We start from the raw sequence: 27,665 nt of genomic DNA on the forward strand, positions 1-27,665 counted from the left end.
CCAGGCCCTCTGCAATAAACCCCAAATTCCAAACCTGGCTGCAGAGATCTCTCATCTCCATCCTACCCCTGACACTCCAACACCCCGGGACCAGAGCTCCAGAGGCAGGGCCACCCCCAAGCCCTGGGATGGGCAGGGCAGCACCACCAAGCCCCAGAGGCTGATCCTGCTTCAGCATCCCAGGGTTTGCTCTTGAGGTGCCTGGCCTGGTCTCTGCGGGCCCAGTTTGGTGCTGGGCTGTACTGGGAGGTGACAAGCACCCCCAGCGTGGCCATGTGTCACAGACACCTTTTATGAAAAATCCTTTCCTTAGGATTTTTCTTCCTGAGAAGCTGAGAGGCCTCAGGAACAAAATGCAAACAATGGTTATCTGCTGCTGTGGAATGCAACAGGTGCATCTGGGATTGGCCTCATGTGGTTGTTTCTAATTAATGGGCAATCACAGTCAGCTGGCTCAGACTCTGCCTGAGACACAAACCTTTGTTATCATTCTTTCTTTCTTTTTCTATTCTTAGCCAGCCTTCTGATTAAATCCTTTCTTCTATTCTTTTAGTACAGTTTTAATATAATATATATCATAAAATAATAAATCAGCCTTCTGAAACATGGAGTCAGATCCTCATCTCTTCCCTCATCCTCAGACCCCTGTGAACAGTCACAGCCATGGGGATGCCAGGGTTGAATTCTGCTTGCACCAAGTCAAGATTGAGCCCCACTTTCCCCCAGGACAGAGGTGGGACATGCCATTGGTGAGACCACGGTGCCAGGGCAGATGTGGGAGGTGAGGGGCACTGAGAGCAGGAAAGGCTGAGCCTGGTGACAGGGCTGGAGAAGCAGGATTGCATCCCTGGAACAGCAGGATTGCATCCCTGGAACAGCTGAGCCTGCTGATAAGGCCAGAGCCCTCCTGCTGGCCATGGGGTGGGGCAGCAGCACGGCCTGGGGGGTGATGCTGATGTGGCTGACAGGAAATCCCTCCCCTCCCTGCTTTTGATGCTCCTCTGGCCTGAGTTATCCCCCAAAACATGCATTTTCCAGAAAGCCAGCACCTGCTGGGAGGGCTGGATGTGCTGGCCCGTGGATGTTTCCTATCCCGTGCTTGTGTCAGCCCAGTGCCTCCCAGTCTCCACCAGCAGCTGGCAGATTTTGGGAGGAGGGAGGAGCTTGTCCTCAGGTTGTCCTGCTGTCCCAGGGCCATCTCAAGCCCCTCTGAGCACAGGGATGCTCTGGGACACGTTCCCAGGGGTGCTGCTGTGATGAACGAGGCTGCCAGGGCCAAATTTAGCACAGCAGCACCAGGGCAGGGCCAGGCCAGCCCAAGCTGGGGGCAGCAGGGGACAGGGAGGGCAGGAATGTCCCCAGCAGACATTCATCCCCATAAATCAGCCCTGCTTTCACAGCACACACTTGGGACAGAACTGGGGCAGAGTTCAGAGAGAGAGAGAGCAGGGAAGTGGAGAGGGAGCAGCAAAAACCTCTCAGAGGATGAGCAGCTGAAAAATCCCTGAAAACTCAGCAAGATTGTGGGAGAAAGGGAAAAAATAGGGGTGGCTGGTCCATTCACTGGCACAGGCAGGAGTGGGAGAGCTGGGAGTCCTTGGGAGTGGTACAGTGCTGAGGGTGGGAGAAATCCTGGAAGCACTGGGAAAGCAGAGCCTCCCCCAGCACTGCCATGTCAGGGCACAATCACACCAAGTCCAGCCTGGAAATTTGTACTAAACATTTTAAAGGGTTCCAAAAAAAAGGGTACAGAAAGGTCAAAGCCACATTTCTCCCCCAGCATCCCCCCCTTTTTCTCAGCTGCCTGAAATGCTTGACACAGCTGAGGCCCAGTCCTCAGGAATCCACACTGACACTGCTCAGCTCTGTGAGCTGCAGGAGCACATCCAAAAGGAAAAAAAACCTCCCTGGAGGCAACTGGAGACCAAGAATACAAAATGCTCTGGGCTGCTCCCTGTATGGAAATGCCCACAATTGGTCCATGGAGACTCCTCCAGCCATGAGGAGCAGCTCCCTGCCTGCCCTGAGCCTCCAGGAGCCAGGCTGGGCAAGCAGGGATGGGGAGGGACCAGCAGGTGCCAGCCAGGCCTCGGGTCAGCCCCCATGCCAGGGCAGCAGGGTTACATGGGGTAGTTGAGAACGACGTCCTGCTTGGCCAGCTCCAGCAACATGGGGTCATCAAAGAACTTGCTGATGCTCACATCCTCACTGAGGCCCTGCAGGTAACACAAATCCAGGGTTATTCCCCACACAGCCACTGCCCAGACCTCATAAAATAAAATTTTCAGGCTCCAAAAAAGGCATGAGGTGCAGCTTGAAGGCATCTAACACTCCTCAGGAACCTACAAACATGGTTTCTGCTGCTGAGCACATCTAGCAGCTCACTGCTCCCCACAGGAGAGCTTGATTCCCTCTGCAGCCCCTCAGTCCAGCTAAACCAGTACAGAAACCATCTCACTAAACCAGTACAGAAACCAGCTCACTAAACCAGTACAGAGACCAGCTCACTAAACCAGTACAGAAACCAGCTCACTAAACCAGTACAGAGACCAGCTCACTAAACCAGTACAGAAACCAGTTCTGCTGGACAAGGGGGCTGCACCAGAGCACTGAGGGCTCCCCAGTCAGGCCCTGCAGATGACACAAACCAGGGTTATTCCCCACACAGCCCACTGAAGAGACCTTGCAAGAGAAATTTTCAGGCTCCAAAAAAGGCATGAGGTGTTTGTCTGCAGCTTGAAAGCATCTAACACTCCTCAGGAACCTACAAATGTGGTTTCTGCTGCTGAGCCAGCACCCTGCTCCCCACAGGAGAGCCTGATTCCCTCTGCAGCCCCTCAGTCCAGCTAAAGCAGCAGAGAAAGCAGCTCTGCTGTTTCTGCTGGACAAGGGGGCTACACTGAGGGCTCAGAGGGGCTGGGGAGGGAGCAGGGCTCAGCAGAGACCACAGGATCCTGTTTTGGACTGGAGTCACTGGTTTTGGACTGGCAGGTTCTGATGGGCAGCACAGGGAAGGTCCTGGGGCCATTCTGGGAACACAGAGGGGATGTGGCACAGCCAAGGGACAGCACAGCAACAGCTCAGCTGCTGGGACAGAGGCAAGCACAGGGATTTGTTCTCTGCTAGGACAGAGGCAAGCACAGGGATTTGTTCCCTGCTAGGACAGAGGCAGAGCACAGGGATTTGTTCTCTGCTAGGACAGAGGCAGACACAGGGATTTGTTCCCTGCTGGGACAGAGGCAGAGCACAGGGATTTGTTCCCTGCTGGGACAGAGGCAGAGCACAGGGATTTGTTCTCTGCTGGGACAGAGGCAGAGCACAGGGATTTGGCCCAGACACACCTTCCTACGCCTGGTCTTGATCATGAACTCCCTGGCCAGGTGTGGGGCTGGCTGTGGCTCCAGTGGTCTGATAACGATGCTCTTGTCCAAGGGGTCCCCAGGCACGATCTGAAACACAGGGCCAGGGTGTGAGAGTGATGCTGGGGCTGCTTCAGCCTCCTGGAGAAACATCCCTGGGTCCCACAGACACCCCAGCACCCCACCTGGCACACAAACCCAAGTCACTGCTGAGAAGTGAGAAGTCATAACACAGTGCTGAGAACTCAAGCCAAGGACATGTCTCTCCCCTTGCAGGACCTCACAACACCTCCTAACAGAGCAATCCATGCAAGTCCTGCTCAGCACAACCTCCTCAACAAACCAGGCATGTTTGTTGTTTCAGAGCTGAGCCTTGGGCTTTGACACACCAACCTTTAGGCCAGGGCTCAGCCTGCAGCTGCTGCTCTCGTGGGGCTGCACCCCAAAGCACTGTGCACCTCCCAGGACCTGATCTGCCCCAGACACAGAAGTGGCCAGAGAACAGCATTTTGTCCCAAACTTTGTTTCCTACAGGTTTAAAACACCATCTCTGTGAGACACAAAGTGTGGCACAAATCAAACTTTCTATGGCAGGTCAGTGAGTCTGAGCCTCACTCCAAGATTTCTGCTGCATGAAGTGGACCCAAACATGTTCCCTCCTCCCAAGGGGTTTGTCCTCTCCCCAGGCACTGCAGAATCCCAACACTCAGCCAGCAGCAGCTTCCAGGGCTCCCTCACTGTGACTGGGAGTGATGGGACTTGGAACAAAGCCTGGCAGACATGGAACAGCTGGTGCACAAACCTCCCCAAGATCCTCTGAGGATGCTCTCCAGAGCTTTCCTGCTCTGTTGGAGCCTGATCCTGTCTGTCCCTCTCCCCCACCTCCCCAGGGCATGGACTCACCTGCCAGTGGTGGAAGACAGAGAGGGAGAAGGCTTGGCCCTGTGTGTGGGTCCTCAAGTCTGTCTCAAAGCCAAAGGAATCAATGGCTGGGATGAAGGCTTTGATGGTGTACAGGGGAGAGCCTGGGATTGGAGCATCCTGGGTGACATGGCCTCTGCAAAAGTGTCAAAGGATCAGCATTCCTGTGTCACAGAGTCATGGAAGGGACCTCAAACCCCACACAGCTCCACCCCCTCTATCATAGGCAGGGACACCTTCCACTGTCCCAGGTGGCTCCAAGCCCTGTCCAACCTTGGGTACTTCCAGGGATGGGGCAGCCACAGCTGCTCTGAGCAACCTCTCCATGCTCACAGCCAAGAATTTCTTCCCAATATCCCACCTAACCCTGTTGTTTGGCACTGGGAAGCCATTCCCCCTTGTCCTGGTGTGGCAGCAGAGAAAAACAGAGAAGTTCCCCAGGCATCATTCTGGGAAAAGCTTGAGAAGATCAGAGAAAAGAATCAGAAACAATTCTTAACTTGCTGCACCTGCTACTGTGAATGTGTGGAATGTGTTATGGAGATGTGTTTACCAAAGGGTGGTTTCTTAATTAGCCAATGGTGATGGTGTTTTAAGTACAGGACCAATTTATATTTTTTAAACCTGGCTATAAGAAACTCATTGCTTTTTTACATCCAGGTTCACCTGTAGTGAATTAAGGTATAAAAAAGCAATGGGTTCCTTAATAAAGAAAATGATCAGGCTTTATGGAGTCTGTGTCAATCATTACCCAGCTGGGGACTCACTGTGCTGACACCCTGGCACTCCAGGCCTTTTCCAGCTCTCTTGGAGCTCCTTTAGGCATTAAAAGGGGCTCTAAGGTTTCCCCTGCAGCTTTTTCTTCTCCAGGTTGAACCACCCTAAAATTCCCAACCCGTTTTTAGTTGCTCCAGCCCCCTGAGCATCTTGTTTGGAGCCACTGAAGGAGGTCCAAGTCCTTCCTGTGCCCCAGGGCTGAGCACAGAGCTGTGCACATTCTCCTGACACTCAGCAAGAACCAGGCACAACCCAAAGGCTGTGTGTGATCCTCAACATGCCTCCCCACACTGCTCAGGGCCAGGATCAGTCAGGAAGCTTCCAAATGTCGCATCACAGAGATTTCACCCTCTGCAGCAGTGGCAGGAATTCTCCAAGAGCCCAAATCCCAACAGCTTCACCCTCTGCACCAGCATTAAGGCTGCCAAACATGGTGAGATTTGTCTCAGAATAAAGGAATTCTCCAGCAGCTGCAGGAATTCTCCAAGAGCCCAGATCCCAAAAGCTTCACCCTCTGCACCAATGGCAGGAATTCTCCAGCAGCCCAGATCCCAAAAGCTTCACCCTCTGCACCAGTGCAGGAATTCTCCAGCAGCCCAGATCCCAAAAGCTTCACCCTCTGCAGCAGTGGCAGGAATTTTCCAAGAACCCAGAACCCAACAGCTTCACCCTCTACACCAGTGCAGGAATTCTCCAACAGCCCAGATCCCAATAGCTTCACCCTCTGCACACTTCACCCTTTGCACCAATGGCAGGAATTTTCCAAGAGCCCAGATCCCAAAAGCTTCACCCTCTGCAGCAGTGGCAGGAACTCTGCAACAGCCCAGATCCCAACAGCTTCACCCCGTGCACCAGTGCAGGAATTCTCCAACAGCCCAGATCCCAACAGCTTCACCCCCTGCACACTTCACCCTCTGAAGCAGAGGCAGGAATTCTCCAGCAGCCCAGATCCCAGCTCTGCTGCTCTCAAGCCCCCAGTGCTGGCAGCAGGAGCAGCTCACCTGCGCCGGGCCAGCACGGTGTACACAGCAGACACACAGTCAGCAGGGGCCTGCACCTCCACAAAGTAGTAGGGCTCCATCAGACGAGGGGTGGCCTGTGAGAGGACAAGGACATGAGCCACTGAGTCTCTCACAGCTCAACAGCACAGTCAAACTCAGTGCTTGGTGAGGTTACAGGGGTCCTGCTGCCCCATGGCTGCCCAAAGCAACAGCACAAACACTGCAAGGACCTTTTCTCCCTCTGGCCACGAGTCACACGCCTCCCTCTCCCCCTGCCCACCCTTCCCAGCAAGCCCAGCAGGAGCAGCAAGGGGAGAGTGAGCAGATGCACACCAGGCTGCAATGCAGGCCTGCAGGACTCTGCTGTAAACATTGATGGTGAGTGACTCAGAGTGCACCCAGAGCCCCAGGCAGGGCTGTGGGGATCAGCCCAGCCCAGGCAGGCCCTCACCATGAGGAAGGCAGAGTACACCACCCTGCGGGCCGTGGGGATGATCTGCCCTCCACCCCTGTGCAAGGGCTCCTGAGCAATCACTGCATCCAGGATCTTGAACTTCACGTTGCGGATCACTGCAGAGGGAGAAATGACAGCCAGTGACCTCAGGGGACATCCTCTGCCAGCACCAACCACATCCCCACATGCCCAAACACCCAGCAATTCTCCTAAATTTAATTCCAGCACCACCACATCATAACCCTGCATATCACAGAATCATGGAGTGGAGCCTTAAAGCTGACCCAGCCCAACTCCTTGCCATGGGCAGGGACACCTTCCACCAAAGCCTGCTCAGCCTAGAGCACCTGAATGCTTAAAAAGGGAAGAATTTAACCAATTTCTCATTGTTTCAGTTTCCACACAGGTCTCACTTACATTCATCACAGAGAGGCCCTTCCCTGGTCCCCCACTGGAAGCCCTGCACGATGCTGTCCTTCACTGAACCCAGCAGAGACTTGTCCACCTAGAGACACACAGACAGACAGATGGACAGACAGCTTCAGAGACCACACCTCATCACAGCCACTAACACAGCCAGTTCCCAAACCAGCAGCAATGTTCCCCTGTGTTCCCATGTCCACCTACTCCCTCTCACAGCCCAAGAGCATCAGCACAATGTAATTTCTAGAGCACTAGAAATTAAGAGCTCACATTTTAGGGGATTCTGAAAGGCAAGGTAAAAAAATTAAAAGGGTTTTTTTTGCCTTTTGGCTCAAACAGCAACACCTGAAAAAAACAAGTGACCTGGTAGGATCATTGTGGGGAAAGTGCAGCAGGTCTGAGGCAAACAATGATAACCCCAAAAGCACCAGGGCCTTGCTGAAAGTTCTGAGAGCACTGAGCACCTCCTGGCACCATGGACAAAGGTTTCACTCCTCACCTCTGAGGGCAGTGTGTCATCCACCAGGATGTTTGGGCCAGTGGCATCAGGCCCAAAGGCCCAGATGGAACGGGCAGCCAGCAAATCCCAGTCGTATTTGGTCTGGAAGAATTCACCCAGCTTCTTTCTGATAAAGAGAAAGGGAAGAAGCTTTAGGAAACAAGAATCTGACCTGCACTCATGATGTATTTACAACCTTGTTCCCTTCAGGCACAAAAGTCTCAGCCAGAGATGCTCACAGAGTGGCTGGCAGGAAAACCAAGCCAGGATCTCTGCCTGATCCTGTGCACCTGCAGGTTCCAGCATTCCCTTTTCCCAGTTATTTACTTCCAGCTGCATTCCTGCCCTCCCAGATTGCTCATACCTGTTCCATGTTATCTGCACCACTTCATTCTCAATGTCCTCTGCCAGTCCCTTCTCCAGGGGCTCAGCAATCATTGTGATCTTGTTCCTGAGGAGAGACCACAGTGATGGAAATGGGGCTAACTGGAAGGACTGGCAGCCCTAGAGGGGCTGGGATGTGTCCAGAGAAGGGAACAGAGCTGGGGAAATCAGCCTGGATGGAGAAGATGAGGCTCAGGGGGCACCTTCTGGCTCCCCACAATCCCCTGATAGGAGAGGCAGCCAGGGGTGGGGGTCAGACTCTGCTCCCAGGGAACAAAGGATAGAGTGAGAGGAAGAAGCCTCAAGCTGAGCCAGAGGAGGTTTAGGTGAGATATCAGGGAAAATTTTACACAGAAAAGGTTGTAAAGGCCTGGCACAGCTGCCCAGGGCAGTGATGGAGTCATCATCCCTGGAACTGTGCAAAAAACACATGGATGTGGCACTTGCAGATATGGTTTAGTGGTGAACATGATGGAGGTGCTGTGTTGACAGCTGGACTTCATTTAGGGTCTTTTCCAACCTTAGTAACTCCACAATTCTGTGATTCTCTCACTGCACCCAGCTTGGATGCAGCTGGGCTGATGAAGCCACCTGCATCCTCTGTGTCCCTGTGAACACAGCCCAGGGACAGCTGAGGGACAGAGTGGCTCCAGCCCTCCTGTCCCACACCCAGGGCTGCAGGAGGGAGCCCTTGGGCTGGGGAAGGTGTCTCTGGGAGCTGCATCTGACACACCAAATGCTGCCTCAATGCCTGAAACCTGCCTCCAGCAAAGAAGGTCAAAGCCTGACCTAAGACTGGAACAACCTGGTCTGGTGGAAGCTGTCCCTGTCCACAGGAGGGTTTGGAACTGGATGGTTTTTAAGGTTGTTTCCAAGTCAAACCATCCTGTGATTCTGTGAGGACTGGAACACCTCTGTTCCCAGAATTAAGGCTGCCAAACATGGTGAGATTTATGTCAGAATAAAGGAAGGCAAGAAGAACCAGAAACCACAGGGGAACACAGGAGAGTCCACTTCATCAGATCATGATTCCTCTGAAAATTCAGGTATGGGAACATCCTGGTGCACACAGATCTCCCTTTTCCAATCTCATGCACTGTGAGGGGCTGGAGGAGGGAGATGAGAGCAGCTGCAAGGCTCCAGGGCATCACCAGGAGAACAAATCCAAGATTACATATGGATAAGAGAACACACAGCTCTTCCTCATGAAACTCTTGGGGGAATTACTGAAGGCAGCACTTTGGCACCTGCTCCAGGATCCCAGAACTGCTGAGAAGGTGTGACACTTAGGGAAAAAGGAGGATGTGGATTTGGCTTTGTTCCCTTCATTCTCAGAGCTCCTACACAGCACAGGAACATCCCTGGGACTCTGGTGTGTCCCTGAGGAGCTCATTGCTCACTCAGGAATGCCATTTGCTGGACAACAGCCTTACTTCTTGTTGGGTGTCTCAGCAAAGCACTTCAGGGAGGATGTTTCCACCACTGTCTCACAGAATGTCACCACTGGATCAGCCACCTAAAAGAAGAAAAAGTTTGTCAAGTTTTCAGCACTCTTTTGTTTGTAAAAAAGACTGTCTGAAACCTCTGAACACCTACAAGACAATGTTTTAATCAGGGTCATATATGAAGCACTGAGGCTTTCAAATGAGACAGGAAAATTTAAATACAATTCCAGGTATGAAAAAAATCCTGCTCAATTTATTTATTTGATGCTAGCCAGGCAATAAATAAATTGAGCAGGCAATGCTCTAGGCACAGGGAAGGTTGGAATATGGAAAATTCTTCTCCAAGCCAATGTGCCACTCTCAGTCCCACTGGTGACAGTCAGGCTGGAAGAGGCCCTTTTACACCCTAACAGTTTTATTTTTTTTTTAATTTTACAGGAATGTAACAAAATCCATGTTGTATGTTCAGGCAGGTTCTGAGAGAGGGGATCAAAACCCTGTCCAGTGTTTCCAGTGGGAAAATCCCTCTCTGATTGCCTCACCTTGATGTCAATCTCAGAGTACATCTTCCTCAGGTCGTGCATCACACAGTCCAGGTACAGCTCTCCTGTTCCCAGGATCACATGCTCCCCAGATTCTTCCACCTGGAAGAGAAAAGAGGGATTCAGCTGGCAGCTCACAGCTCCTTCCTGCTCAAGCCTGAGGAAGGATCAGCCTTAAATAGACTTTGTTAGAGTCAGAACACCCCAAGGAAAGCTCTCAGAGCCTTTTCCAGCAGGAAGTGCTGCTGGGCTCTTCCCTGGCACAGCAGGATGCTTTTACATTTTTCTGCTGGATTTACATTTTTCTGTTATTTCTACATAATTGATGAGATCAACTGAAACAGCATGAAAAGACCCACAACAAATATAACAACCTGTGGTAAAAAACCTGATTATTTTGAAGATCAGCCCAGAGGCTGCCCCCAGCACTGGCTGGAAACAGCCACACAAACACACAGAGAAATCACAGAATAGAATGGCTGGAAGGAACCTCTGGAAATGCTCTGGTCCAGGTGCCCCCAGCAGTACCTTGGTTGTAAGTGAGGGGTAGCTCTTGTTGACTTTACGAAGACCATCCAACATTTTGGGCAGCTCTGAGGGGTTCACTGGCTCCACAGCTATTTTGATCACAGATGTGGTGTTGAACTTCAAGGGACGAAAGATCTGAGCCTGAAACCAGAGAGGACAAAGAGCTGAAACTGCATCCCTGCATGTCCTCAGGGTCATACACAGCATGTGAAGCTCTTTTCTTTCCCTCAGTGTGTCACAGACATCTTTTATGAAAAATCTTTTCATAAAATTCTCAGGATTTTTTCTCCCGAGAAGCTGACCAGTGTCACAGACATCTTTTATGAAAAATCCTTTCTTTAGGATTTTTCCTCCTGAGAAGCTGAGAGGCTTCAAGAACAAAATGTAAACAATGGTTATCTGCTGCTGTGGAATGCAACAATTACATCTTTGGTTAGTCTATGTTATTTGTTTGTAATTAATAGCCAATCACAGCCCAGCTGGCTCAGACAGGGAGTCCAAGATGAAGTTTTTGTTATTCTTTCTTTCCTTTTCTGTTCTTAGCCAGCCTTCTGATGAAATCCTTTCTTCTATTATTTTAGTATCGTTTTAATGTAATATATATCATAAAATAATAAATCAAGCCTTCTGAAACATGGAGTCAGATCCTCATCTCTTCCCTCATCCAAAAACCCCTGTGAACACCGTCACAGACCAGAGTTTGTAACTTTATCAGATGATTAAGTACATTTCTCTATTTTGTTTAGCAAATTTCTATAAAATGGTGTTGATTTGCGTCAGTTTTGTTCATATGATTTCCCAGTGAATTTATCCTTTGGATAAATTATTTTTTATTATTTTGCCTAAGATTAGCAAGAGCATGGAGCTCTATAATTACTGAGATCATACTGCTTACCATCCTCAACCATTAGCAGAAACTGCTAGCAGTCTTACTGAATTTCTCTGGTGCTCCAAAATGTATTGAAAATCAGCATCACTGAAATGATCCTCTCACAAACATTTTTAAGAAGGCCTCAGAAACAAAATGTAAACAATGGTTACCTGCTGCTGTGGAATGCAACAGGTGCATCTAGGATTGGTCTCATGTGGTTGTTGCTAATTAATGACAAATCATAGTCAGCTGTCTCAGAATCTCTGGTCAGTCACAAGATTTTATTATCACTCCTTTCAAGCCTTCTGATGAAATCCTTTCTTCTATTCTTTTAGTATAGTTTTAATATAATATATATCATGAAATAATAAATCAGCCTTCTGAAACGTGGAGTCAGATCCTCATCTCTTCCCTCACCCTGGGACCCCAGTGAACACCACCACACTCAGTGGCTCTTGTGCCCTGGCACCACATCACACAGGGATTCTTTAACCCCTGTAGAGGAGTTTTTGGGCTGTACCCCATCACCCTGCAAAGCTGAGCAGTGCCAGCCATGCCTGGTACCTCCTCATTGCCCCGAGGCTCTGTCACAGTTGCTGTCTTCACTATGGGCTGGTCCACGCCCTCAATCAGCACCCAGTTGCCAGCAGGAACTCTGTTCACCTCAATGTGATACCTGAAAGGCAGGAGAGCATCACTGCAGCCTCACACCTTCCAGAACCTTCCTCCTCCCTCCCAGTCCCTCACCAGGTGACTCCTCTCCCAATAAACACATTGCCAGAGCTTTGTGTACCTTGCAACTGAGATCCAGAGGCGTCCAACGGTGCAAATCTGGGAATCCTCCTCATCCTCCAGGGTGTAGTTCTCCCCAAGGACCTTCACAGGCTGCCCAGCATGGATGGTGCCACTGAGCACCCTGCCAAAGGCGTGGAACTGCACACCATCATCAGTGCTGTACATCTTGGTGGTGTGACACATCAAGGGACCCTTCCCGTGACACAGAGAGACAGAAATCAGCTTCTTGCAAAACAGAGCAAAGAAACAGACACAGATCTGGCAGGACTGGACTTTGATGATCCTTGTGAATCTCTTTTAACTCAGAATAGTCTGATTTGTGGACAAAAAATTGGAATTTAGCCAAGTCCTTCAGCTCCTGCCACTGGAAGCCCTGCATTTCCTTGCCCTGCATGGAAAGCTCTGGAATGACCATGGTGGACTTTTCTGGAGCTCCTGTAGAGCAGCAAATGGTGGCTGGGACAAAGCCATGAGGAAAAATGTCACCTGCTCAAGGCAGAGCACCTGAGCTCCCCAAGATCACAGCTCCCAGTGCCACAAGGTCACTCCACACCGGTGATGTGGTGACAGTCACCACTGTGGAGTTTTATGTGGATAATCACAACTCATTAAAATAAATTTCTCTGCAGACATCAGAGCAAAAGTCACAGGCAAATTTCTCACTCAGCTGCCAGCGTTGGTGGCTCCAGACAACTCCAAATGACAGCTCAGTGCAAGCTGTTGGAGGAGGAAGGGTTTGCGGGGCTGGGAGAGGAAAGGTGCTGACTAACTAACACAGGGTTATTTTTATCAGCACCATGCAGTTTTTTAGAGTTTAGAGAGAGAATTAAACTTCAAGGAAAAGAGACAAAAAGACTGCAAAAGGACACAAAACTACCCTGCAGCTCCCACATGCTCTGGAGTCCTGACCTAGTCCTGTTCTTCTCTGAACACAGTGAAACAATTCCCTCTCTCCAGGGCTGCCCTGGCAGGCAGCTGAAGCTCCTTGGAGTGAAGAGATTTGTTCCAGTGTCGGGTGAGAGGTTTCAGAGTGCTGCAAGTCAAATCTGTGCAGGGAGGCAGCAGCCCTGGCAGGGCAGGGGGAGCAGAGCCTGCTGGAATTGGTTCTGCACACTCAGAGCAAACACAGGAGTTTCCTTACATCAGGGTCACACTCGCTCATGGCCTCGCCCAGGTCGGAGTCAACGCCGCCGGTGTAGGTGTGCTCAATTTTGGTCTTGGCTCCCACTTTTGGGGAGGGAATGTGCTGCACACACATGTCCACAAAACCTACAACAGGAACACTTGGTGAGGACAGGGTTAAGCAGTGTGGAGGAAAAAACTGGACTCCATAAACACAAGGCAAAGCCACGGTGACTGCAGCACCCACAGCAGCAGGGAGAGGTGAGCAGTGCCTCAAGCTGTCCTGTGGTGTCACAACTTAGATTTGGGAAACTGAGCAGGATCTGTGCAAGTCAGCACTCCTTGGCCAAAATATAACCCTCAGCTCTTGGTGTGAGGTGAAAATTGTGGAGGGGAAGACAAAGAGCTTGTTTGTACCTGTGAACTCCCCAAAGAACTTCTTGCAGACGAGCCGCAGGAGGGGCCGGATGTTCAGTTTCAGCTCCTCCTTGGTCAGGTGGATGCCAAGCTCATCCAGAGTCCTGGGCAGGGTTGTGTCCACATCCCCCACCACCTGCAAGACCACAAGTCCCACTCTCAGGTTCACTGTGGGGGTCCCAGTCAGTAACTCCCCAATGCAGCATCACAAACCAGCCACAACCTGCAGGGCTCTGGAGCTGCACTGGGTTATGGCTCACAAAAGAGCCAGATGGGTCAAATCCATGAATCATGGAATTAAGGCTGGAAAAGCTCTCTAAGATAATTTCCCCAGCACTGTCAAGGTCACCACTAAATCATCTTAGTCCCCAAGTGCATTTACATGGCTTTTAAATCCATCCAGGCATGGTGACTCCATCACTGTCCTGGGCAGCTGTGCCAGGACTGGACAACCCTTTGGGGGAAGAAATTTTTCCTAATCTCCAATCTAAAGCTCCCCCTGCACAACCTGAGGCCATTTCCTCTCCTCCTGTCCCTGTTCCCTGGGAGCAGAGCCTGACCTCCCCCATCTGCCCCATCCTGTCAGGAGTTGTAGAAAGCAAAAATTTCTCCCCTGAGCCTCCTTTTCTCCCCACAACTCCTCCTCATCCAAGTTGTGCTCCAAGTCTTTTCTCCAAGTCCAAGCACTGTCACTTGGCTGCTATCAGAGCACACAAGGAAGAGCAAGGACTGTTCTAGACACTGCAAATACAGCACTGCACTTGCAAGAAATAATGATTACTGTGCACCCCCCTGTGCAGATCCCACTGCAGAACAAGACAGGACCAGACCCAGTGCCCAGCCCCAGCTGCTCCTGCCTGGAGCTGTGGGAAGATGAATGATCCATGACAGACCTGAGCCAAGATCTTGTGCAGGGGCTCCAGAATGAACTCCACAAAGCTGGGAGTTCAGCCCAGCCCAGTGCCCAGCCCCAGCTGCTCCTGCCTGGAGCTGTGGGAAGATGAATGACCCACGACAGACCTGAGCCAAGATCTTGTACAGGGGCTCCAGAATGAACTCCACGAAGCTGCGCTGGGAGCTGCTCGTCGGGGCCTTCTTGGTGAATTTGCGCCTGTTGGAGACCAGAGAGGTGAGCAGCAAGAACTGCAGCCTGCCAGAACCCCTGCACAGCCTCTGCTCCTCCCTCCCATCCCCTGGAAAGCTGTCAGGGACACACGGGCCAGGTTTACTCCAAATGAAGGCCAGAAGAGCCTCTCTGCTGCTGCTTGTGGTGTGAATCCAAATGGATTCGCGTTAGGCAGGAGGGCTGACTCAACCCTTCCCAGATACTACTCTACTGTCACAGACACCTTTTATGAAAAATCCTTTCCTTAGGATTTTTTCCTCCTGAGAAGCTGAGAGGCCTCAGGAACAAAATGTGAACAATGGTTATCTGCTGCTGTGGAATGCAACAGGTGCATCTGGGATTGGTCTCATGTGGTTGTTGCTAATTAATGGACAATCACAGAGAGTCTGAGCCACAAACCTTTGTTATCATTCCTTCTTTTTCTATTCTTAGCTAGCCTTCTGATTAAATCCTTTCCTCTATTCTTTTAGTATAGTTTTAATATAATATATATCATAAAATAATAAATCAGCCTTCTGAAACATGGAGTCAGATCCTCTTCTCTTACCTCATCCTCAGACCCCTGTGAACAGTCACACTCCACCACAGGATCACAGGATCAGGAGTGACCTTGGGTCCTCATTTAACAGGGAAAGAAGGGAAAAACCCAGGAATAAAGTAAAATTAAAACACTTCAACAGGGTTCTTACGTTTTTGGGTTGAAGTAGATGTCGCCCCAAAGCCTCTTGGCAAACTCTTGGTAATTGATGTCTCCTGAAGGAAAAAGCAAATGAAAAAGCCTCTCAGATATCACTGCTTTTTTCTTAGTTTAGAAATCTTTATATTTTGGTTTTTAAAACAAGCCTGAGGATTCAATTTAATGAACTGATGCTGATGAGTGAAAGCCTCGTCCCAGTTCTGAGTGAAAGATTAAGAACTGTCCTGGGGAGGGCAGGCAGAGATGAGCAGAGTGGGGATGTGCCCAGCAGCCCAGGGACACTGCAGCTCACAGAGTGACTGCCCAGGAACATTCCAGCTCTCTACCCACAGGGTCAGAGCTGAGAGCACTGCAGGAGCCCAACCTCATGTGCTGCACTTCCAAACAGGAATGCTGTGACTGCTGCTGCAGTGCCAAGGTGCTGGCATGGCCTCCACCAGCACCAGCATCTTCTGCCCTGCTGAACATCTCCAGGCTCCTTCCTCTTCCTCAGGGAGCACAGAGCCAAACACCCAGCACTGAAGGTGCTGTCATGGTGAATTTACAAATCCCAGGATGGAATGAGAACCTACAGCAGGTTCCAAACAAGCTTTTGCTGTGGGCAGGTGTGTGAACACAAGGAATTGCCTGGTGGCTGCAGTCTGGACACTGATGCTGCTCTAACCCCTGTCAGTGACATGTGGTGGCTGCACACACAATTCCTGGGGACCAGAATTCACTACTCCCAACTCTAAGCTCCTGCCTTCCCCACCTGGTTGGCATCTCCTGCCAACTGTGCTGTCTTCAGCCCCCCAAGGCTCTGAGTTAATGCTGTGACACTTCAGGGAGCTCATTTATTGCTCCAAACTCTCAGGACACGTGACAGTCCTGGCACCATCACTCCCTGACCTCAACAACTTCATCCTCCCTCAGGCCAAGTTCTCTGCAAGAGCTGCCCCAGCTGCTTTACAACCTCCTTCTTTCCCCTGCTCTCAGCTCCTCCAGATCCCCAAATTCCCCAGTGGGGCACTTCAAAAACCTGGGCTGTGCAGCTGCTCATGCCAGCACAGAGCCCACTGCTACATGCAGCAGATTGCCTTGAGTGGGCACCTGGGGAGCAGAAAATTAAATCCAGGCCAGAAAAAGACAGTTTCTTAAAAAAGAAAGAGGGCAAGAGTGCAAAACCTTGTGGGCAAAGCTTGTGCCCAGCTGCAGCTGAGTCTTGGACTTTTGGGAAAAGGCAGGAAGAGCTTAACTGCTTCACTCCTGAGCTGCTGACAGGGAGGCAAAGCACAACACACACACACCTGCCTTCAACTGCTTGTTATTTCTGCTCAGGGTATGAAAAAAATCTTGGCTTCTGATTCAAGAAACATTTATCAGGAGAAAATATCTTTGCTCAAACTGTGTTTTGTGCTTTTTAACCCCCGAGGCTCAGCTCTGCAGCACCACTCAGCTCTCAGCAATTCCAGAACACAAACACTGGCCATGTGCAGGGGAAGCTGAATGGCTCAGCAAACCCCCACAAGAAAGGTTGGGGAATGAGATGTTGAAGTGCACCAGGTTTCTGGCTAATCCTCACCATATGTGTCTGCATAAATCTTTGCAAAAGACCCCAGTGTGAAGCAGATGCTGTACTGAGAGCTGGAGAAGCACACATTCCCCAGAAGGGGAGACAGCACGAGGTTCTCATCGGTGGAATACATGCTGGGAGGAGAAAAATAAAATCAAATCAATGTTATGAACCAAAGAAGACACTTCAGCCCACTTCCCACACCCTACAGCAGTGACAGGCAAGGAGCCTGCATTGCCAAAAAAATTTAAACAGGCTGCAGCTTGCTTGCCATCAGAATCTCAGGGTCAGGAACATTTTCTGCCTATAAATTTCAAGCATTAATGCAAAGATTTAAAGATCCTAGAACTAAAAAGTCACCAGCACGAATGCTTCAGATTTTTTTATCTGGGATAACTTTTCTTCTTCTAAAAAAGCAGCCAAGTTGGTCAACCAAGTAAGGGAAAAGAAAATACAGGGATATAATTTAATCCAAACAGGTTTAATGAGCTCACAGCCATGCTAGGAAGGATGAATTATTCTGCTCTCAGCACACACTGAACAAAAACATGCCAGGGAGCTTGTGTGCAAACACACACACACACTTGAAGGGCAGAATGCTGTTAAAAAATCCCTGGGTGCAGAAGAACCCACAGAAATGTCTAAGATGTCCCTGGCAAGGAGATTGGACTGTGTCACTATCAAAATCCTTGTCCAGGAGTCGAGACAGCAAATCCTCTTTTAGTTTTGTGGCAAGTATTTAGGAGCTTTGAGATATCTCAACCTCCAATTTGGGATACAACCCAATAATTTCAGTGTATTTGAGACATCTGGGAGCACAAATTCCCGCTCTGGTCATATGTCCACTTTCTTTACTTTTTAATAGAGGAAAAATGAAATGGGGCAGGGGAAATGAAATCTCTGGAGTTTGCCAAGAAGAGCCAATCTTCCTTAATTCAATGTATCAGCAGAGATGAACTCCCAGGGGTTCTTCCTGGCCCATTTTCTATGACTCAACACACCAAGAGACAAACTGAGGAGTTTTCTGTGAGCCATGGGACAGGGACAGCAGCACAACAATGCAGCCTCACCTGATCAGACCATTAACTTCATCCACAATGTGTCTGAGTTTGTAGTAAGCATCTGTGGGGGGCAGTTTGAGCTCCAGGATGAGTCTGTCAATCTTGTTGATGCACACAGTCACTGCCAGCCTCTCCTGCACTGCATGCTTGATCAGCCTCTCTGTGTTCAGCATCACCTGCAGGGAGCAGAGAGCTCAGAGCCCCAAGAAAGCCCCCACAAAATGTTATTTAGGGCATGAGGGACAACCAGTGACCCTTATTCTGCTGCCAGGCTGCAAAAAAAGCCCAAGCTCAGCAAGCAGCTAATCCTGAAATTCACAAATAGGTGCTAACCCAACCAAATTCCTTGAATCCAAGCCTGTGGACATCTCTGATATAAATAAGCTGCTCAGTTTTAGGTACTATGGGCATGGAGATGCACACAAGTCACACAACCAGCCTGCAGGCCACAGCATCACATCAGCGTGGACACAGCAGCCACAGGCTTGGCTGCTTGTTCAGCTGGAAAACACCCTCAAACTGCCCTCCAAAAAGCCTTCACCCCAGAAAGCTGAACCCAGCCCAGGCCTTCATGCTGAGGCAGGAGCACAGAGTGCAGGGTGAGAGATGGAACCCCAGGAGGAGGAGGAGGAGGAGGCACTCACCCCCTCGGCCGCGTCGATGAAGAGCACGACGCCATCTGAGATGCGAAGGCCAGCTGTCACCTCATCTGAGAAGTTCACATGACCTTCAAAACCACAACAAAGGGGACAATGAGAGGCACAGAGAGCCCTGGTGCAGCAGCAGCAGCACACAGGGTGGGAAGCTATGGGATTCTGCAGATTGCTCTGGTTGCTGGTACCCAGAGAGGCAGAACAGAGATGGTTCCTCCTCAGACAGGGACATGGGAGCAGCTGCCAGAGCTCCCCATGAGGGTTTAGCCTCAGCTCTAATGCTATTTTTTAAAAATACACACAAGTTGTTTAACAGACACTCTTCCTCACATTTGTGACTGTTTTTCTCACAGCTCTGTGCAAGGACTTTGAGAAGAAATCTTCCTTCTTTTCCCAAAGACAACAGATGTCTCTCCCCCCAGCCTCCTCCTGCGCTCTAACCTCCCTCATCCTGAGCTGTAGCTCAGCAGATGTGTCCCAAGACCCTCTTCCCTAAAGTTTCTTACAAATTCATCTGTGATTATTTTCCCTCCACAGAAGCCTGAGGAACTTGCTGAGTCTCACTGTGGGGCAACAGCATTTGAGCAAAGCAGGGTCAATACTGCACATGGCAATAGCTGGGAAAATAAATTCTCCCTGTGTTGCTTGAGAAACACCTCTGCAGCCTCATCAGCTCTTAATTAGGCCAGCTAATCACAGACATGAGCCTGACTTGTCCCTGCCCATGGCAGGGGGTTGGAATTAGATGGACTTTAAGGTCCCTTCACCCCAAAGCACCCTGGGTGATTATGGGTCAGTGCTGCTGGAAGTGACTCCAGAGGAATGAACTCAGCTGAAGGCTCAGGACTAGGCTGGAGTCAGCCATAAAAAGTACAAAACAAAGCTAAGTGCTTCCCACAGCAGGATTTTCAGAAGGGCACAATCACCTGGAGTGTCAATGATGTTGAAGAGGAAAGATTTTCCTTTGGTGTCTGGCAGAACAATTGTCACTGGGGTGCTCTTGATCCCCACCCCTCTCTGAAACACAAGAAATCAGGATAACAGGTTAAAAAAAATAAATAAAAGGATCACCCTGTACAGAAACACAAGGATCATCTCTAAAAGAACATCAAGGAAAAATCAGAAAGATGGAAAGAAGTAAATATTCATCCTGGAAGAGAGTAATAACCTCAGATCACCCAGCCCAGCTCTCCCATCTGTACTGGTCAGACTGGTGAGCCACCACTGCCCCCTCCACAGCTGATTTCAGCTGAGGAGGTACCACAGGCAACACCTGAGACAGAATGTGGGTGTTTGTTTGTGCTTTCACCCTCTGCTGCCACCAAGTTATGCCTCAAAGCACAAGATTTGATCACACAGAGTATAAAATATAAACATTGAGAGGAGAAAAAAAAAATGCTTCAAAGGATTGTTCTGGTCATGACACAAAATAACATTCCCACTCACGCCCAACACAGAGTCAGAGAAGGAGAAATGTATTTATTTTGAAATAATTTTTTTCCTCTTCTACCATTGGTGCAAATCCCTTCCTCCTTTTTCTCTCAAAGAAAGTAAGAATTAGCCCCAGACTGGGGTGACTCTGCTGCAGATTTAACATTACACAAGTTATAAAATCATACATGGAGATGAGGGAAGGAAGTTGGATCAGGAATCTTCCTGAGGCAAACAAGAGAAGCAGATTTTCTTTGTCAATAAAAAGTACAGAAAGGCATTAAAATGGACAAGGAAACTGCCTACAACTGTGAGTAAAGCATGAGACAACTGGATAAAATCACTACAAGACCACTCACCTCCTGCTCTGTGAACAATATATCAGTGTAGCAGAGCTGCAAAGGCAAAACAAAAATCAGAGTGTCACATTTTGGTACCAGATACTCAGTTTGAAGCAGGACACAACAACTCTGGCACATCACTAAGGGGACAAGGGACAGAAGCAGGAACATTTTTGTATAATTCATATATTAATTCACATAATGCATAATGTGTATATTATGTACATTTCACATATTTATATACATTTTCATATAATTAAGATTCATTTTAATATAATTCATATATTCATTTAAATATAATTCATATACTCATTTTCATATAATTCATCGATTCATTTTCATATAATTCATATAATGCATTATGTGTGTATTATATGCATTTCACATATTTATATGCATTTTCATATAATCAATAGATTTATTTTCATATAATCAATAGATTCATTTTAATATAATTCATATATTCATTAATATAATGCATTATGTGTATATTATACACATTTCACATATTTATATACATTTTCATATAATTAATATATTCATTTTCATATAATTAATATATTCATTCATATAAAGCATTATGTGTATATCATATACATTTCACATATTTACATACATTTTCAGATAATTCATCTATTCATTTTCATATAATTAATATATTCATTTTCATATAATTAATACATTCATACATATAATGCATTATGTGTATATTATATGCATTTCACACATTTATATACATTTTCATATAATTCATCTATTCATTTTCATATAATTAATATATTCATTCATATAATGCAGAATGTGTATATATATACATTTCACATATTTATATATATTTCCATATAATTCTTATATTCATTTTCATCTAATTCATATACTCCTACATATAAGGCATTATGTGTATATTATATACATTTCACATATTGTTATACCTTTTCATATAATTTAAATATTAATTTTCATATAATTCATATCATGCATAATGTGTATATTATATACTTCCTTAGGGTGTACATAATATAAAATCCAGAGCTAAAACTGAGCTCTGCCTTCCCAATCCTACATTCCAGCCACTGAACCACCCTGTCCCCAGGCAGTGTCCCCTCCCTTAGGGTGTACATAACACACAATGCAGAGCTAGGACTGAGCTCTGGCTACCCAATTTTACATTCCAGCCACTGAAGCACCCTGTCCCCATGCAGTGTCCCCTCCCTGAGGGTGTAAAAGCCACCCCAGGGTGTCCCCAGGGTGGGAATTCCCCAGCAGCTCACTCACATCCTGATCGTCGCGTTTCCGGATCTCGGGGTGCGTCTGCTCTATCAGGCAGTCAACAAAACACGTCTGGAAAAGAGCACAGAGAGGAGCTGCCTCTCTCCAGACAGACACAAACACAGCCCCATCCCTCCAGCAGCAGCACAGAAAACCTGCTAATTCAAACTACAAAAATATCTGCACGTTTCACAGGGAAACCCAGTTCCAGGACAAGGGGGAATGGACTTAAGCTGGAGGAGGGCAGGGTTGGGGGGTATTGGGAAGGAATTGTTCTCTGGGAGGGTGGGCAGGCCCTGGCACAGGGTGCCCAGAGCAGCTGTGGGTGTCCCTGAACCCCTGGAAGTGTCCAAGGCCAGGTTGGATGGGGCTTGGAGCACCCTGGGACAGTGGAAGGTGTCCCTGTGCCACTGGATGAGCTGTAAGGCCCCTTCCAACCCAATCCATGTTTGAATTCTGTAAATAAATGCATGAGCAGGAGAAGCAGAAGGTGCTGCTGCAGAGAACCAAGGGCCAGGAGGGCTGGCAAAGCAGCAGGTCACCCTCACTACCCCTGATTTTGGATTCTTCTGGCCATTGACAGCACCTTGCCGTGGTGCAGGTGCCCACACAGAGTCACATTCCGGATCAGCTCCGAGTTGTCCATCAGATCTGCCAGGAAACTGCAGGAACAAAAACACAAAAGGCTGTTGGAGGGTTTCTGCTGTGCCTAAGAAAAGTAGGTGCTGCTTTTCAGCTCCACTTTCTATGCAAGGTGCCCCCTGAATCTTTGCCAAACTTTTATCCTGGCAGTGCCCTGCGGAGGAAGAATCCCACTTTCCAGATGGGGAGGACAAGAGAGTTGGAGTCCCAGACAGATGGCAGTGGGTGGGAGGATACAGAGCTGGTAAAGCTGCCAGCAATTGAATATTATTGAATATTTTTCTTCTCTTCTAGTCAGTACTGGAGGAAAAATCACATCCATGTACTCAGATGATGAAGCACTTGCACTCAAAGCAAGGCAGGCAGGCAGGTAAATGGTGGTGGTGGATAACAAGCACCCCATGGAGCTCTGAAAGCAACCACAGACCATTAATTCTGATTTTCAAGCCTTAAAACAGTGACATTCCAGGCACTTAAGGAATTAAGTCTTTTTCAAATTAGCAGCAGAGCTGGGTAATGATGAGCTGGTCACTTCTGGATGGATGCTGGCCAAAAGATAATTGAGATCCTAAATTACCACCCCTAAATAATAATGGGAAGCTATAAAACATGCAGCCACTGCCAGAGGCCTGCAGAGTTAAATAAGTGCTGTCAAATAATTTCCTTTTTAAACAGATTAAATTTTCACTGATACAACAGACTTCTTAATGTAAAACATTTTGATTAAGAGCTAAAAAATACAGCAATCAATATTAACCCTGATTAGAACCTTCCTAATTGGTCTGAAAATAAGGCTAAATGGGAAATCAATAGCAAGCTTGCAGGTTCCTGGCTACATCCCACAAGGAATTTCTTGTGGCCCATCCTAACCAATTCTATCAACAAACAGGAGAAAAATGAATTAATTACAAATGGAATGAGCAGAGCACACAGGGATCAGGGAAGTGGTGGATAATGCAGAGCCCAGGTCAGGACTGAGGAAAATCAGCCCCAGCAGCTCCTGGGCTCTGCTCCAGCTCTGATGAATTCCCCCTGGGCAGCTGAGGGACCCCTGAGGAAACACCAGCTCCAGGAACATCTCCAAATGTTAAAAAAAAATAAAAATTTTTAATGCATTTGGATTTTTTCCAGGTTTTCTCCCAGCTCTGGTGCCCACAAAGCTGCTTTGGGACACAAGGAATGGACCCAGCGTCCTGCTGACTGCACAGCACTCTGCACTCACCCAGCAGCAGACAAATTCCCAGTGGAAACTGGAATGGATGGGATCTAATCTGGGATCAACCCAAAATGTGCCAATATGATGTGTGCTACACTCTGAGCATGGGGATATTTAACAGGGTGCTCAGAGAAGCTGTGGCTGCTCCATCCCTTGGACAGGGTTTGGAGCAGCCTGGGACAGTGGGAGGTGTCCCTGCCATGGCAGGGGTGGGACTGGATGGGCTTTAAAGTCCCCAAACCATTCCAAGAAGGTTTCCTGAGCCACAAGCTGTTGCTATGGGCTTGATCTCAGCCCCTGAGGTGAGATTCCTTTTGTGTCCATCCCTACCCTGGGCTCATTTTCCATGGGGAGGGAAAGTGAAATAGTTTGTCCTGCACTTGTCTTGTTTTGGGTTCAGAAGCTGGGAATTGGCTGCTCTCAGGTCAATGAGACCCCCAGATCTGCTCCCCCTCAGCCCCACACTCACTCCATCTCGTAGACAGTGACTGGCAGTGTCTGCTCCATCAGGGAGAACTTCTTGGTTTTCACAGGTTTGATGATGGGCTCTGAAACAAGAGACAGAACAACAAATTGTTCCCAGAGCCCCTGAGCCAGCAGGGTCAGGAATGGCCCCCAGGAATGGGGAATTTAGCTGAAAACCCCTCAGTTTTCTGGCTGACAGATTCTCTCAGCTGTTTGTCACAGCTGCAGGAGAAGGGCACTGCAGGGCCCTTCCAGCATGCAGGAATCAAAGGAGATCATTTAAATGTATTTATTCTCCCTTAAATCACTTCCCAATCTCTGCTGATTCCTGTTCTTCCAAAGACACCTTTGCTTGTGGTTTTTGCAAACCCAAGTGCCCAAATTTGCACACAGCAGGCAGAGATCTGAGGCTATGAGTGGGCTCCAAAGGGGCAGGACAGAAGGATTATATTATATTATATTATATTATATTATATTATATTATATTATATTATATTATATTATATTATATTATATTATATTATATATGAAGATAATATATAATATAAGCTATAAAGAGAATACATAATATATTATATTGTAGTATAGGATATTATATTATTATATTATATATATTATATTATATAATATATATTATATATTATATATTATATATTATATGATATGATTATATTATTATATTATTATAATATATTATATTAATTATACCATATATAAAATATAATTAATATCAAAATACATTTATTTAAATATATTATGCAAATATAATATATTTATTATAATACATACTATAATAATATATTATATTATTATCTATAAAGATAATATATAATGTGGTAAATATAAATATAATATCGTTAATATAATGTAATATAATATAATATATATTATATTATATTATATTATATTATATTATATTATATTATATTATATATAACATAACATAATTTGTTTATATTATACTATATAATATATTACATCATATCAAATAATATAATATCATATCAAATAATATAATATTATAAATATACAATAATTATATATTGCTATTAAACAATATTCTTTTTATTTTCCCCTTTCCAAGGATCCCTTGAGAGCCCTCTCCCCTCTCACCCGTGAGTGGCTGTGTGTCCTCCTCCTGCACGATGGTCTCCACCTCAGGCCCATAGACCTCCTCAGCTGTGGGGTAGTACTTCTTGTCCTCATGCAGCACCACCTCCATGCCAGGGTGCTCCTCATCATGTTCTCCCATGTCATCATCATCATCATCATCCTCCAGCTGCAACCAGAGCTCGCCCTGAGCTGCTGTGGAGCCCCCCAGGGGGACAGGCCTGGGGTGACCCCCAAGCCAGGGACCCCCAGAGCAGCCCCAGCACCCACAGGGGTGCCCTGGGAGCAGCTCCTGGGTCAGGAACAGCCCTGGGCTGGCAGGGACACCACAGAGGCCAAGAATCACACCTGGTAACACAACCCCCACACACAGAGCAGCAGGACACCAATCCCCAAAACCAATCCAGGGCACAAACCCCAAAAATCAGCCCCAAATCCAAGGCACAAATCCCAAAAATCAGCCCAAAATCCAAGGCACAAATCCCAAAAATCAGACACAAATCCAAGGCACCGATTCCAAAAATCAGCCCAAAATCCAAGGCACAAACCCCAAAAATCAGCCCAAAATCCAAGGCACCAATCCCAAAAATCGGCGCCAAATCCAAGGCACCAATCCCAAAAAATCAGCCCAAAATCCAAGGCACTAATCCCAAAAATCAGCCCAAAATCCAAGGCACCAATCCCAAAAATCAGCTCAAAATCCAAGGCACCGATTCAAAAAAATCAGCCCCAAATCCAAGGCACCGATTCCAAAAATCAGCCCCAAATCCACAGCAAAAATCCCAAAAATCAGCCCCAAATCCAAGGCACCAATCCCAAAAATCAGCGCCAAATCCAGGGCACAAACCCCAAAAATCAGACACAAATCCAAGGCACCAATCCCAAAAATCAGCCCAAAATCCAAGGCACAAATCCCAAAAAAACAGCCCCAAATCCAAGGCACCGATTCCAAAAATCAGCCCCAAATCCAAGGCACCAATCCCAAAAATTAGTCCCAAATGGGAAGGGGCTCCCTCAATTCCCCCATGGGGCAGCCCCTCTGCTCCCCCCGTGTCTGTGGGCTCTTGCTCTGCCTCCCCCTATGAAAATCAGGCTCCCTGCAGAAACCTCAGCTCCCTCCCGAGGGGCTCCCAATGGGACCTGACACCAAATGCAGCCCAACCCGACCCAGCCAACCCCAACCCAGCCCAAGCACAGGAGCTCCCATTCACCATTCCAGCAAGATCTGGGCGTTCCTCTTCACCACAGGCACAGATTTTGTAAATTCTTCAAACACCAGCCCCACTCGGACCCTCAGCATTCGGACCCCACCTCCGAGCAGCCCCCTCAGACCCGCACAGAGCGGGAGCAGCCGCCGGCCCGGCCCCGCTCTGGTCCCGGGGCTCGCTGTCCCCGCCCCGGGTGTCGCTGTCCCCGTTCCGGTCCCGGGGCTCGCTGTCCCTCTCACCTCGTCCAGGTCTTTGGCCTCCCGGCCCAGCTCATCGTCGTCATCGTCCGAGTCCAACTCGGGCCCGATGTAATTCCCAAACTCGTCGTACAGGTCGGTGTCCATGCTGGGGGGTGGGAAAAGGGTCGGTGGGGGCACAGAGACCGGGGCCGTCACAGAACCCCCCGGGGGCCGTGGTACCGGGGGCCCAGCCCTGCCTGAAGCCCCGGTCCCGCTCCCCCTCTCCGGCCCCGGCCCCGCTCTCCTTCACCAGCTCTAGCCCCAAGCCCTGGTCCCGCTCCCGCTCTCCCTCCCCGGTCCCGGTCCTGGTCCCGGACCCGATCTCGCTCTCTCTCTCTGGCCCCGGTCCCGGCTCACCCTCCTCGGTCCCGGTCCCGGTTCCGCTCTCTCTCTCCCTCTCCAGCCCCGGCCCCGCTCTCTCTCTCCCTCCCCGGTTCCGTCCCCGCTCCCCCTCCTCGGCCCCAAGCCCCACTCTCCCTCTCACCCTCTCCGGTCCCGGTCCTGCTCACCCTCCCCAGTCCCGCTCTCTCACCCTGCCCGGTCCCGGCCCCGCTCTCTCTCCCCGGTCCCAGCCCCGCGTTCTCTCCCGGTCCTGCTCCCCCTCTCCGGTGCCGGTCCCGGCCCCGCTCCCCATCCCCTGCTCTGGTCCCGTCCCCGCTCTCCCTCCCCGGCCCCAAGCCCCGCTCTCTCTCCCCGCTCCCGGTCCCGCTCCCCATCTCCTGCTCTGATCCCGTCCCCGCTCTGCCTCCCCGCTCCCGCTCTCCCCCACCAGCCCCAGCCCTGCTCTCTCTCTCTCCCCGTCCCCGGTCCCGGTCCCGCTCTCCCCCACCGGCCCCAGCCCTGCTCTCTCTCTCTCCCCGGTTCCGGTCTCTCTCTCTCTCCGTCCCCGGTCCCGGTCCCGCTCCCCCTCACCGGTCCCGGTCTCTCTCTCTCCCTCACCTGCCCCGGCTCCGCTCCCGCCGCTGCTCTCGCCTGCGCCGCCGCTGCCGAAGGCCCCCGGGCTGCCCTCTCCGCCTGCCGCGATAGAGAGTCCCGCGCCCGCCGCCAGCGCCGCGCCCGCTGCAGAACTGCCGGGTGCGTCCGGGACCGGGTCGAGACCGGCTCCGGAGCGTCCCGG

The 27,665-nt window shown here is 49.2% G+C and overlaps 1 protein-coding gene across 2 annotated transcripts; it reads right to left on the reverse strand.

Annotated features, from left to right (window-relative positions):
* Window positions 1–630: 630 nt before the first annotated feature.
* On the reverse strand, window positions 631–27,564 carry EFTUD2 (elongation factor Tu GTP binding domain containing 2). Of its 2 annotated transcripts, none has more exons than XM_058041644.1 (28): window positions 27,488–27,564; window positions 26,549–26,654; window positions 25,105–25,270; window positions 23,996–24,074; window positions 22,255–22,330; window positions 21,675–21,740; window positions 20,418–20,453; window positions 19,554–19,644; window positions 18,619–18,701; window positions 17,984–18,150; window positions 16,923–17,047; window positions 15,354–15,417; window positions 14,559–14,649; window positions 13,539–13,674; window positions 13,141–13,268; window positions 11,998–12,191; window positions 11,769–11,880; window positions 10,334–10,474; window positions 9,806–9,907; window positions 9,252–9,334; window positions 7,799–7,885; window positions 7,435–7,561; window positions 6,930–7,017; window positions 6,510–6,628; window positions 6,059–6,153; window positions 4,263–4,416; window positions 3,342–3,449; window positions 631–2,216 (listed from the first exon to the last, which is right to left on the reverse strand). In XM_058041644.1, the coding sequence occupies exons 2-28, from the start codon at window positions 26,651–26,653 to the stop codon at window positions 2,121–2,123; spliced, it is 2,919 nt and encodes a 972-aa protein (XP_057897627.1). In that variant the 5' UTR covers window position 26,654; window positions 27,488–27,564; the 3' UTR covers window positions 631–2,120. The 2 variants fall into 2 exon arrangements, with proteins under 2 accessions (XP_057897627.1, XP_057897628.1); XM_058041645.1 differs by having other exon boundaries at window positions 27,461–27,504.
* Window positions 27,565–27,665: the final 101 nt, after the last annotated feature.

Source organism: Melospiza georgiana, chromosome 28, assembly GCF_028018845.1.
Source record: "Melospiza georgiana isolate bMelGeo1 chromosome 28, bMelGeo1.pri, whole genome shotgun sequence".
NCBI lineage: Eukaryota > Metazoa > Chordata > Aves > Passeriformes > Passerellidae > Melospiza > Melospiza georgiana.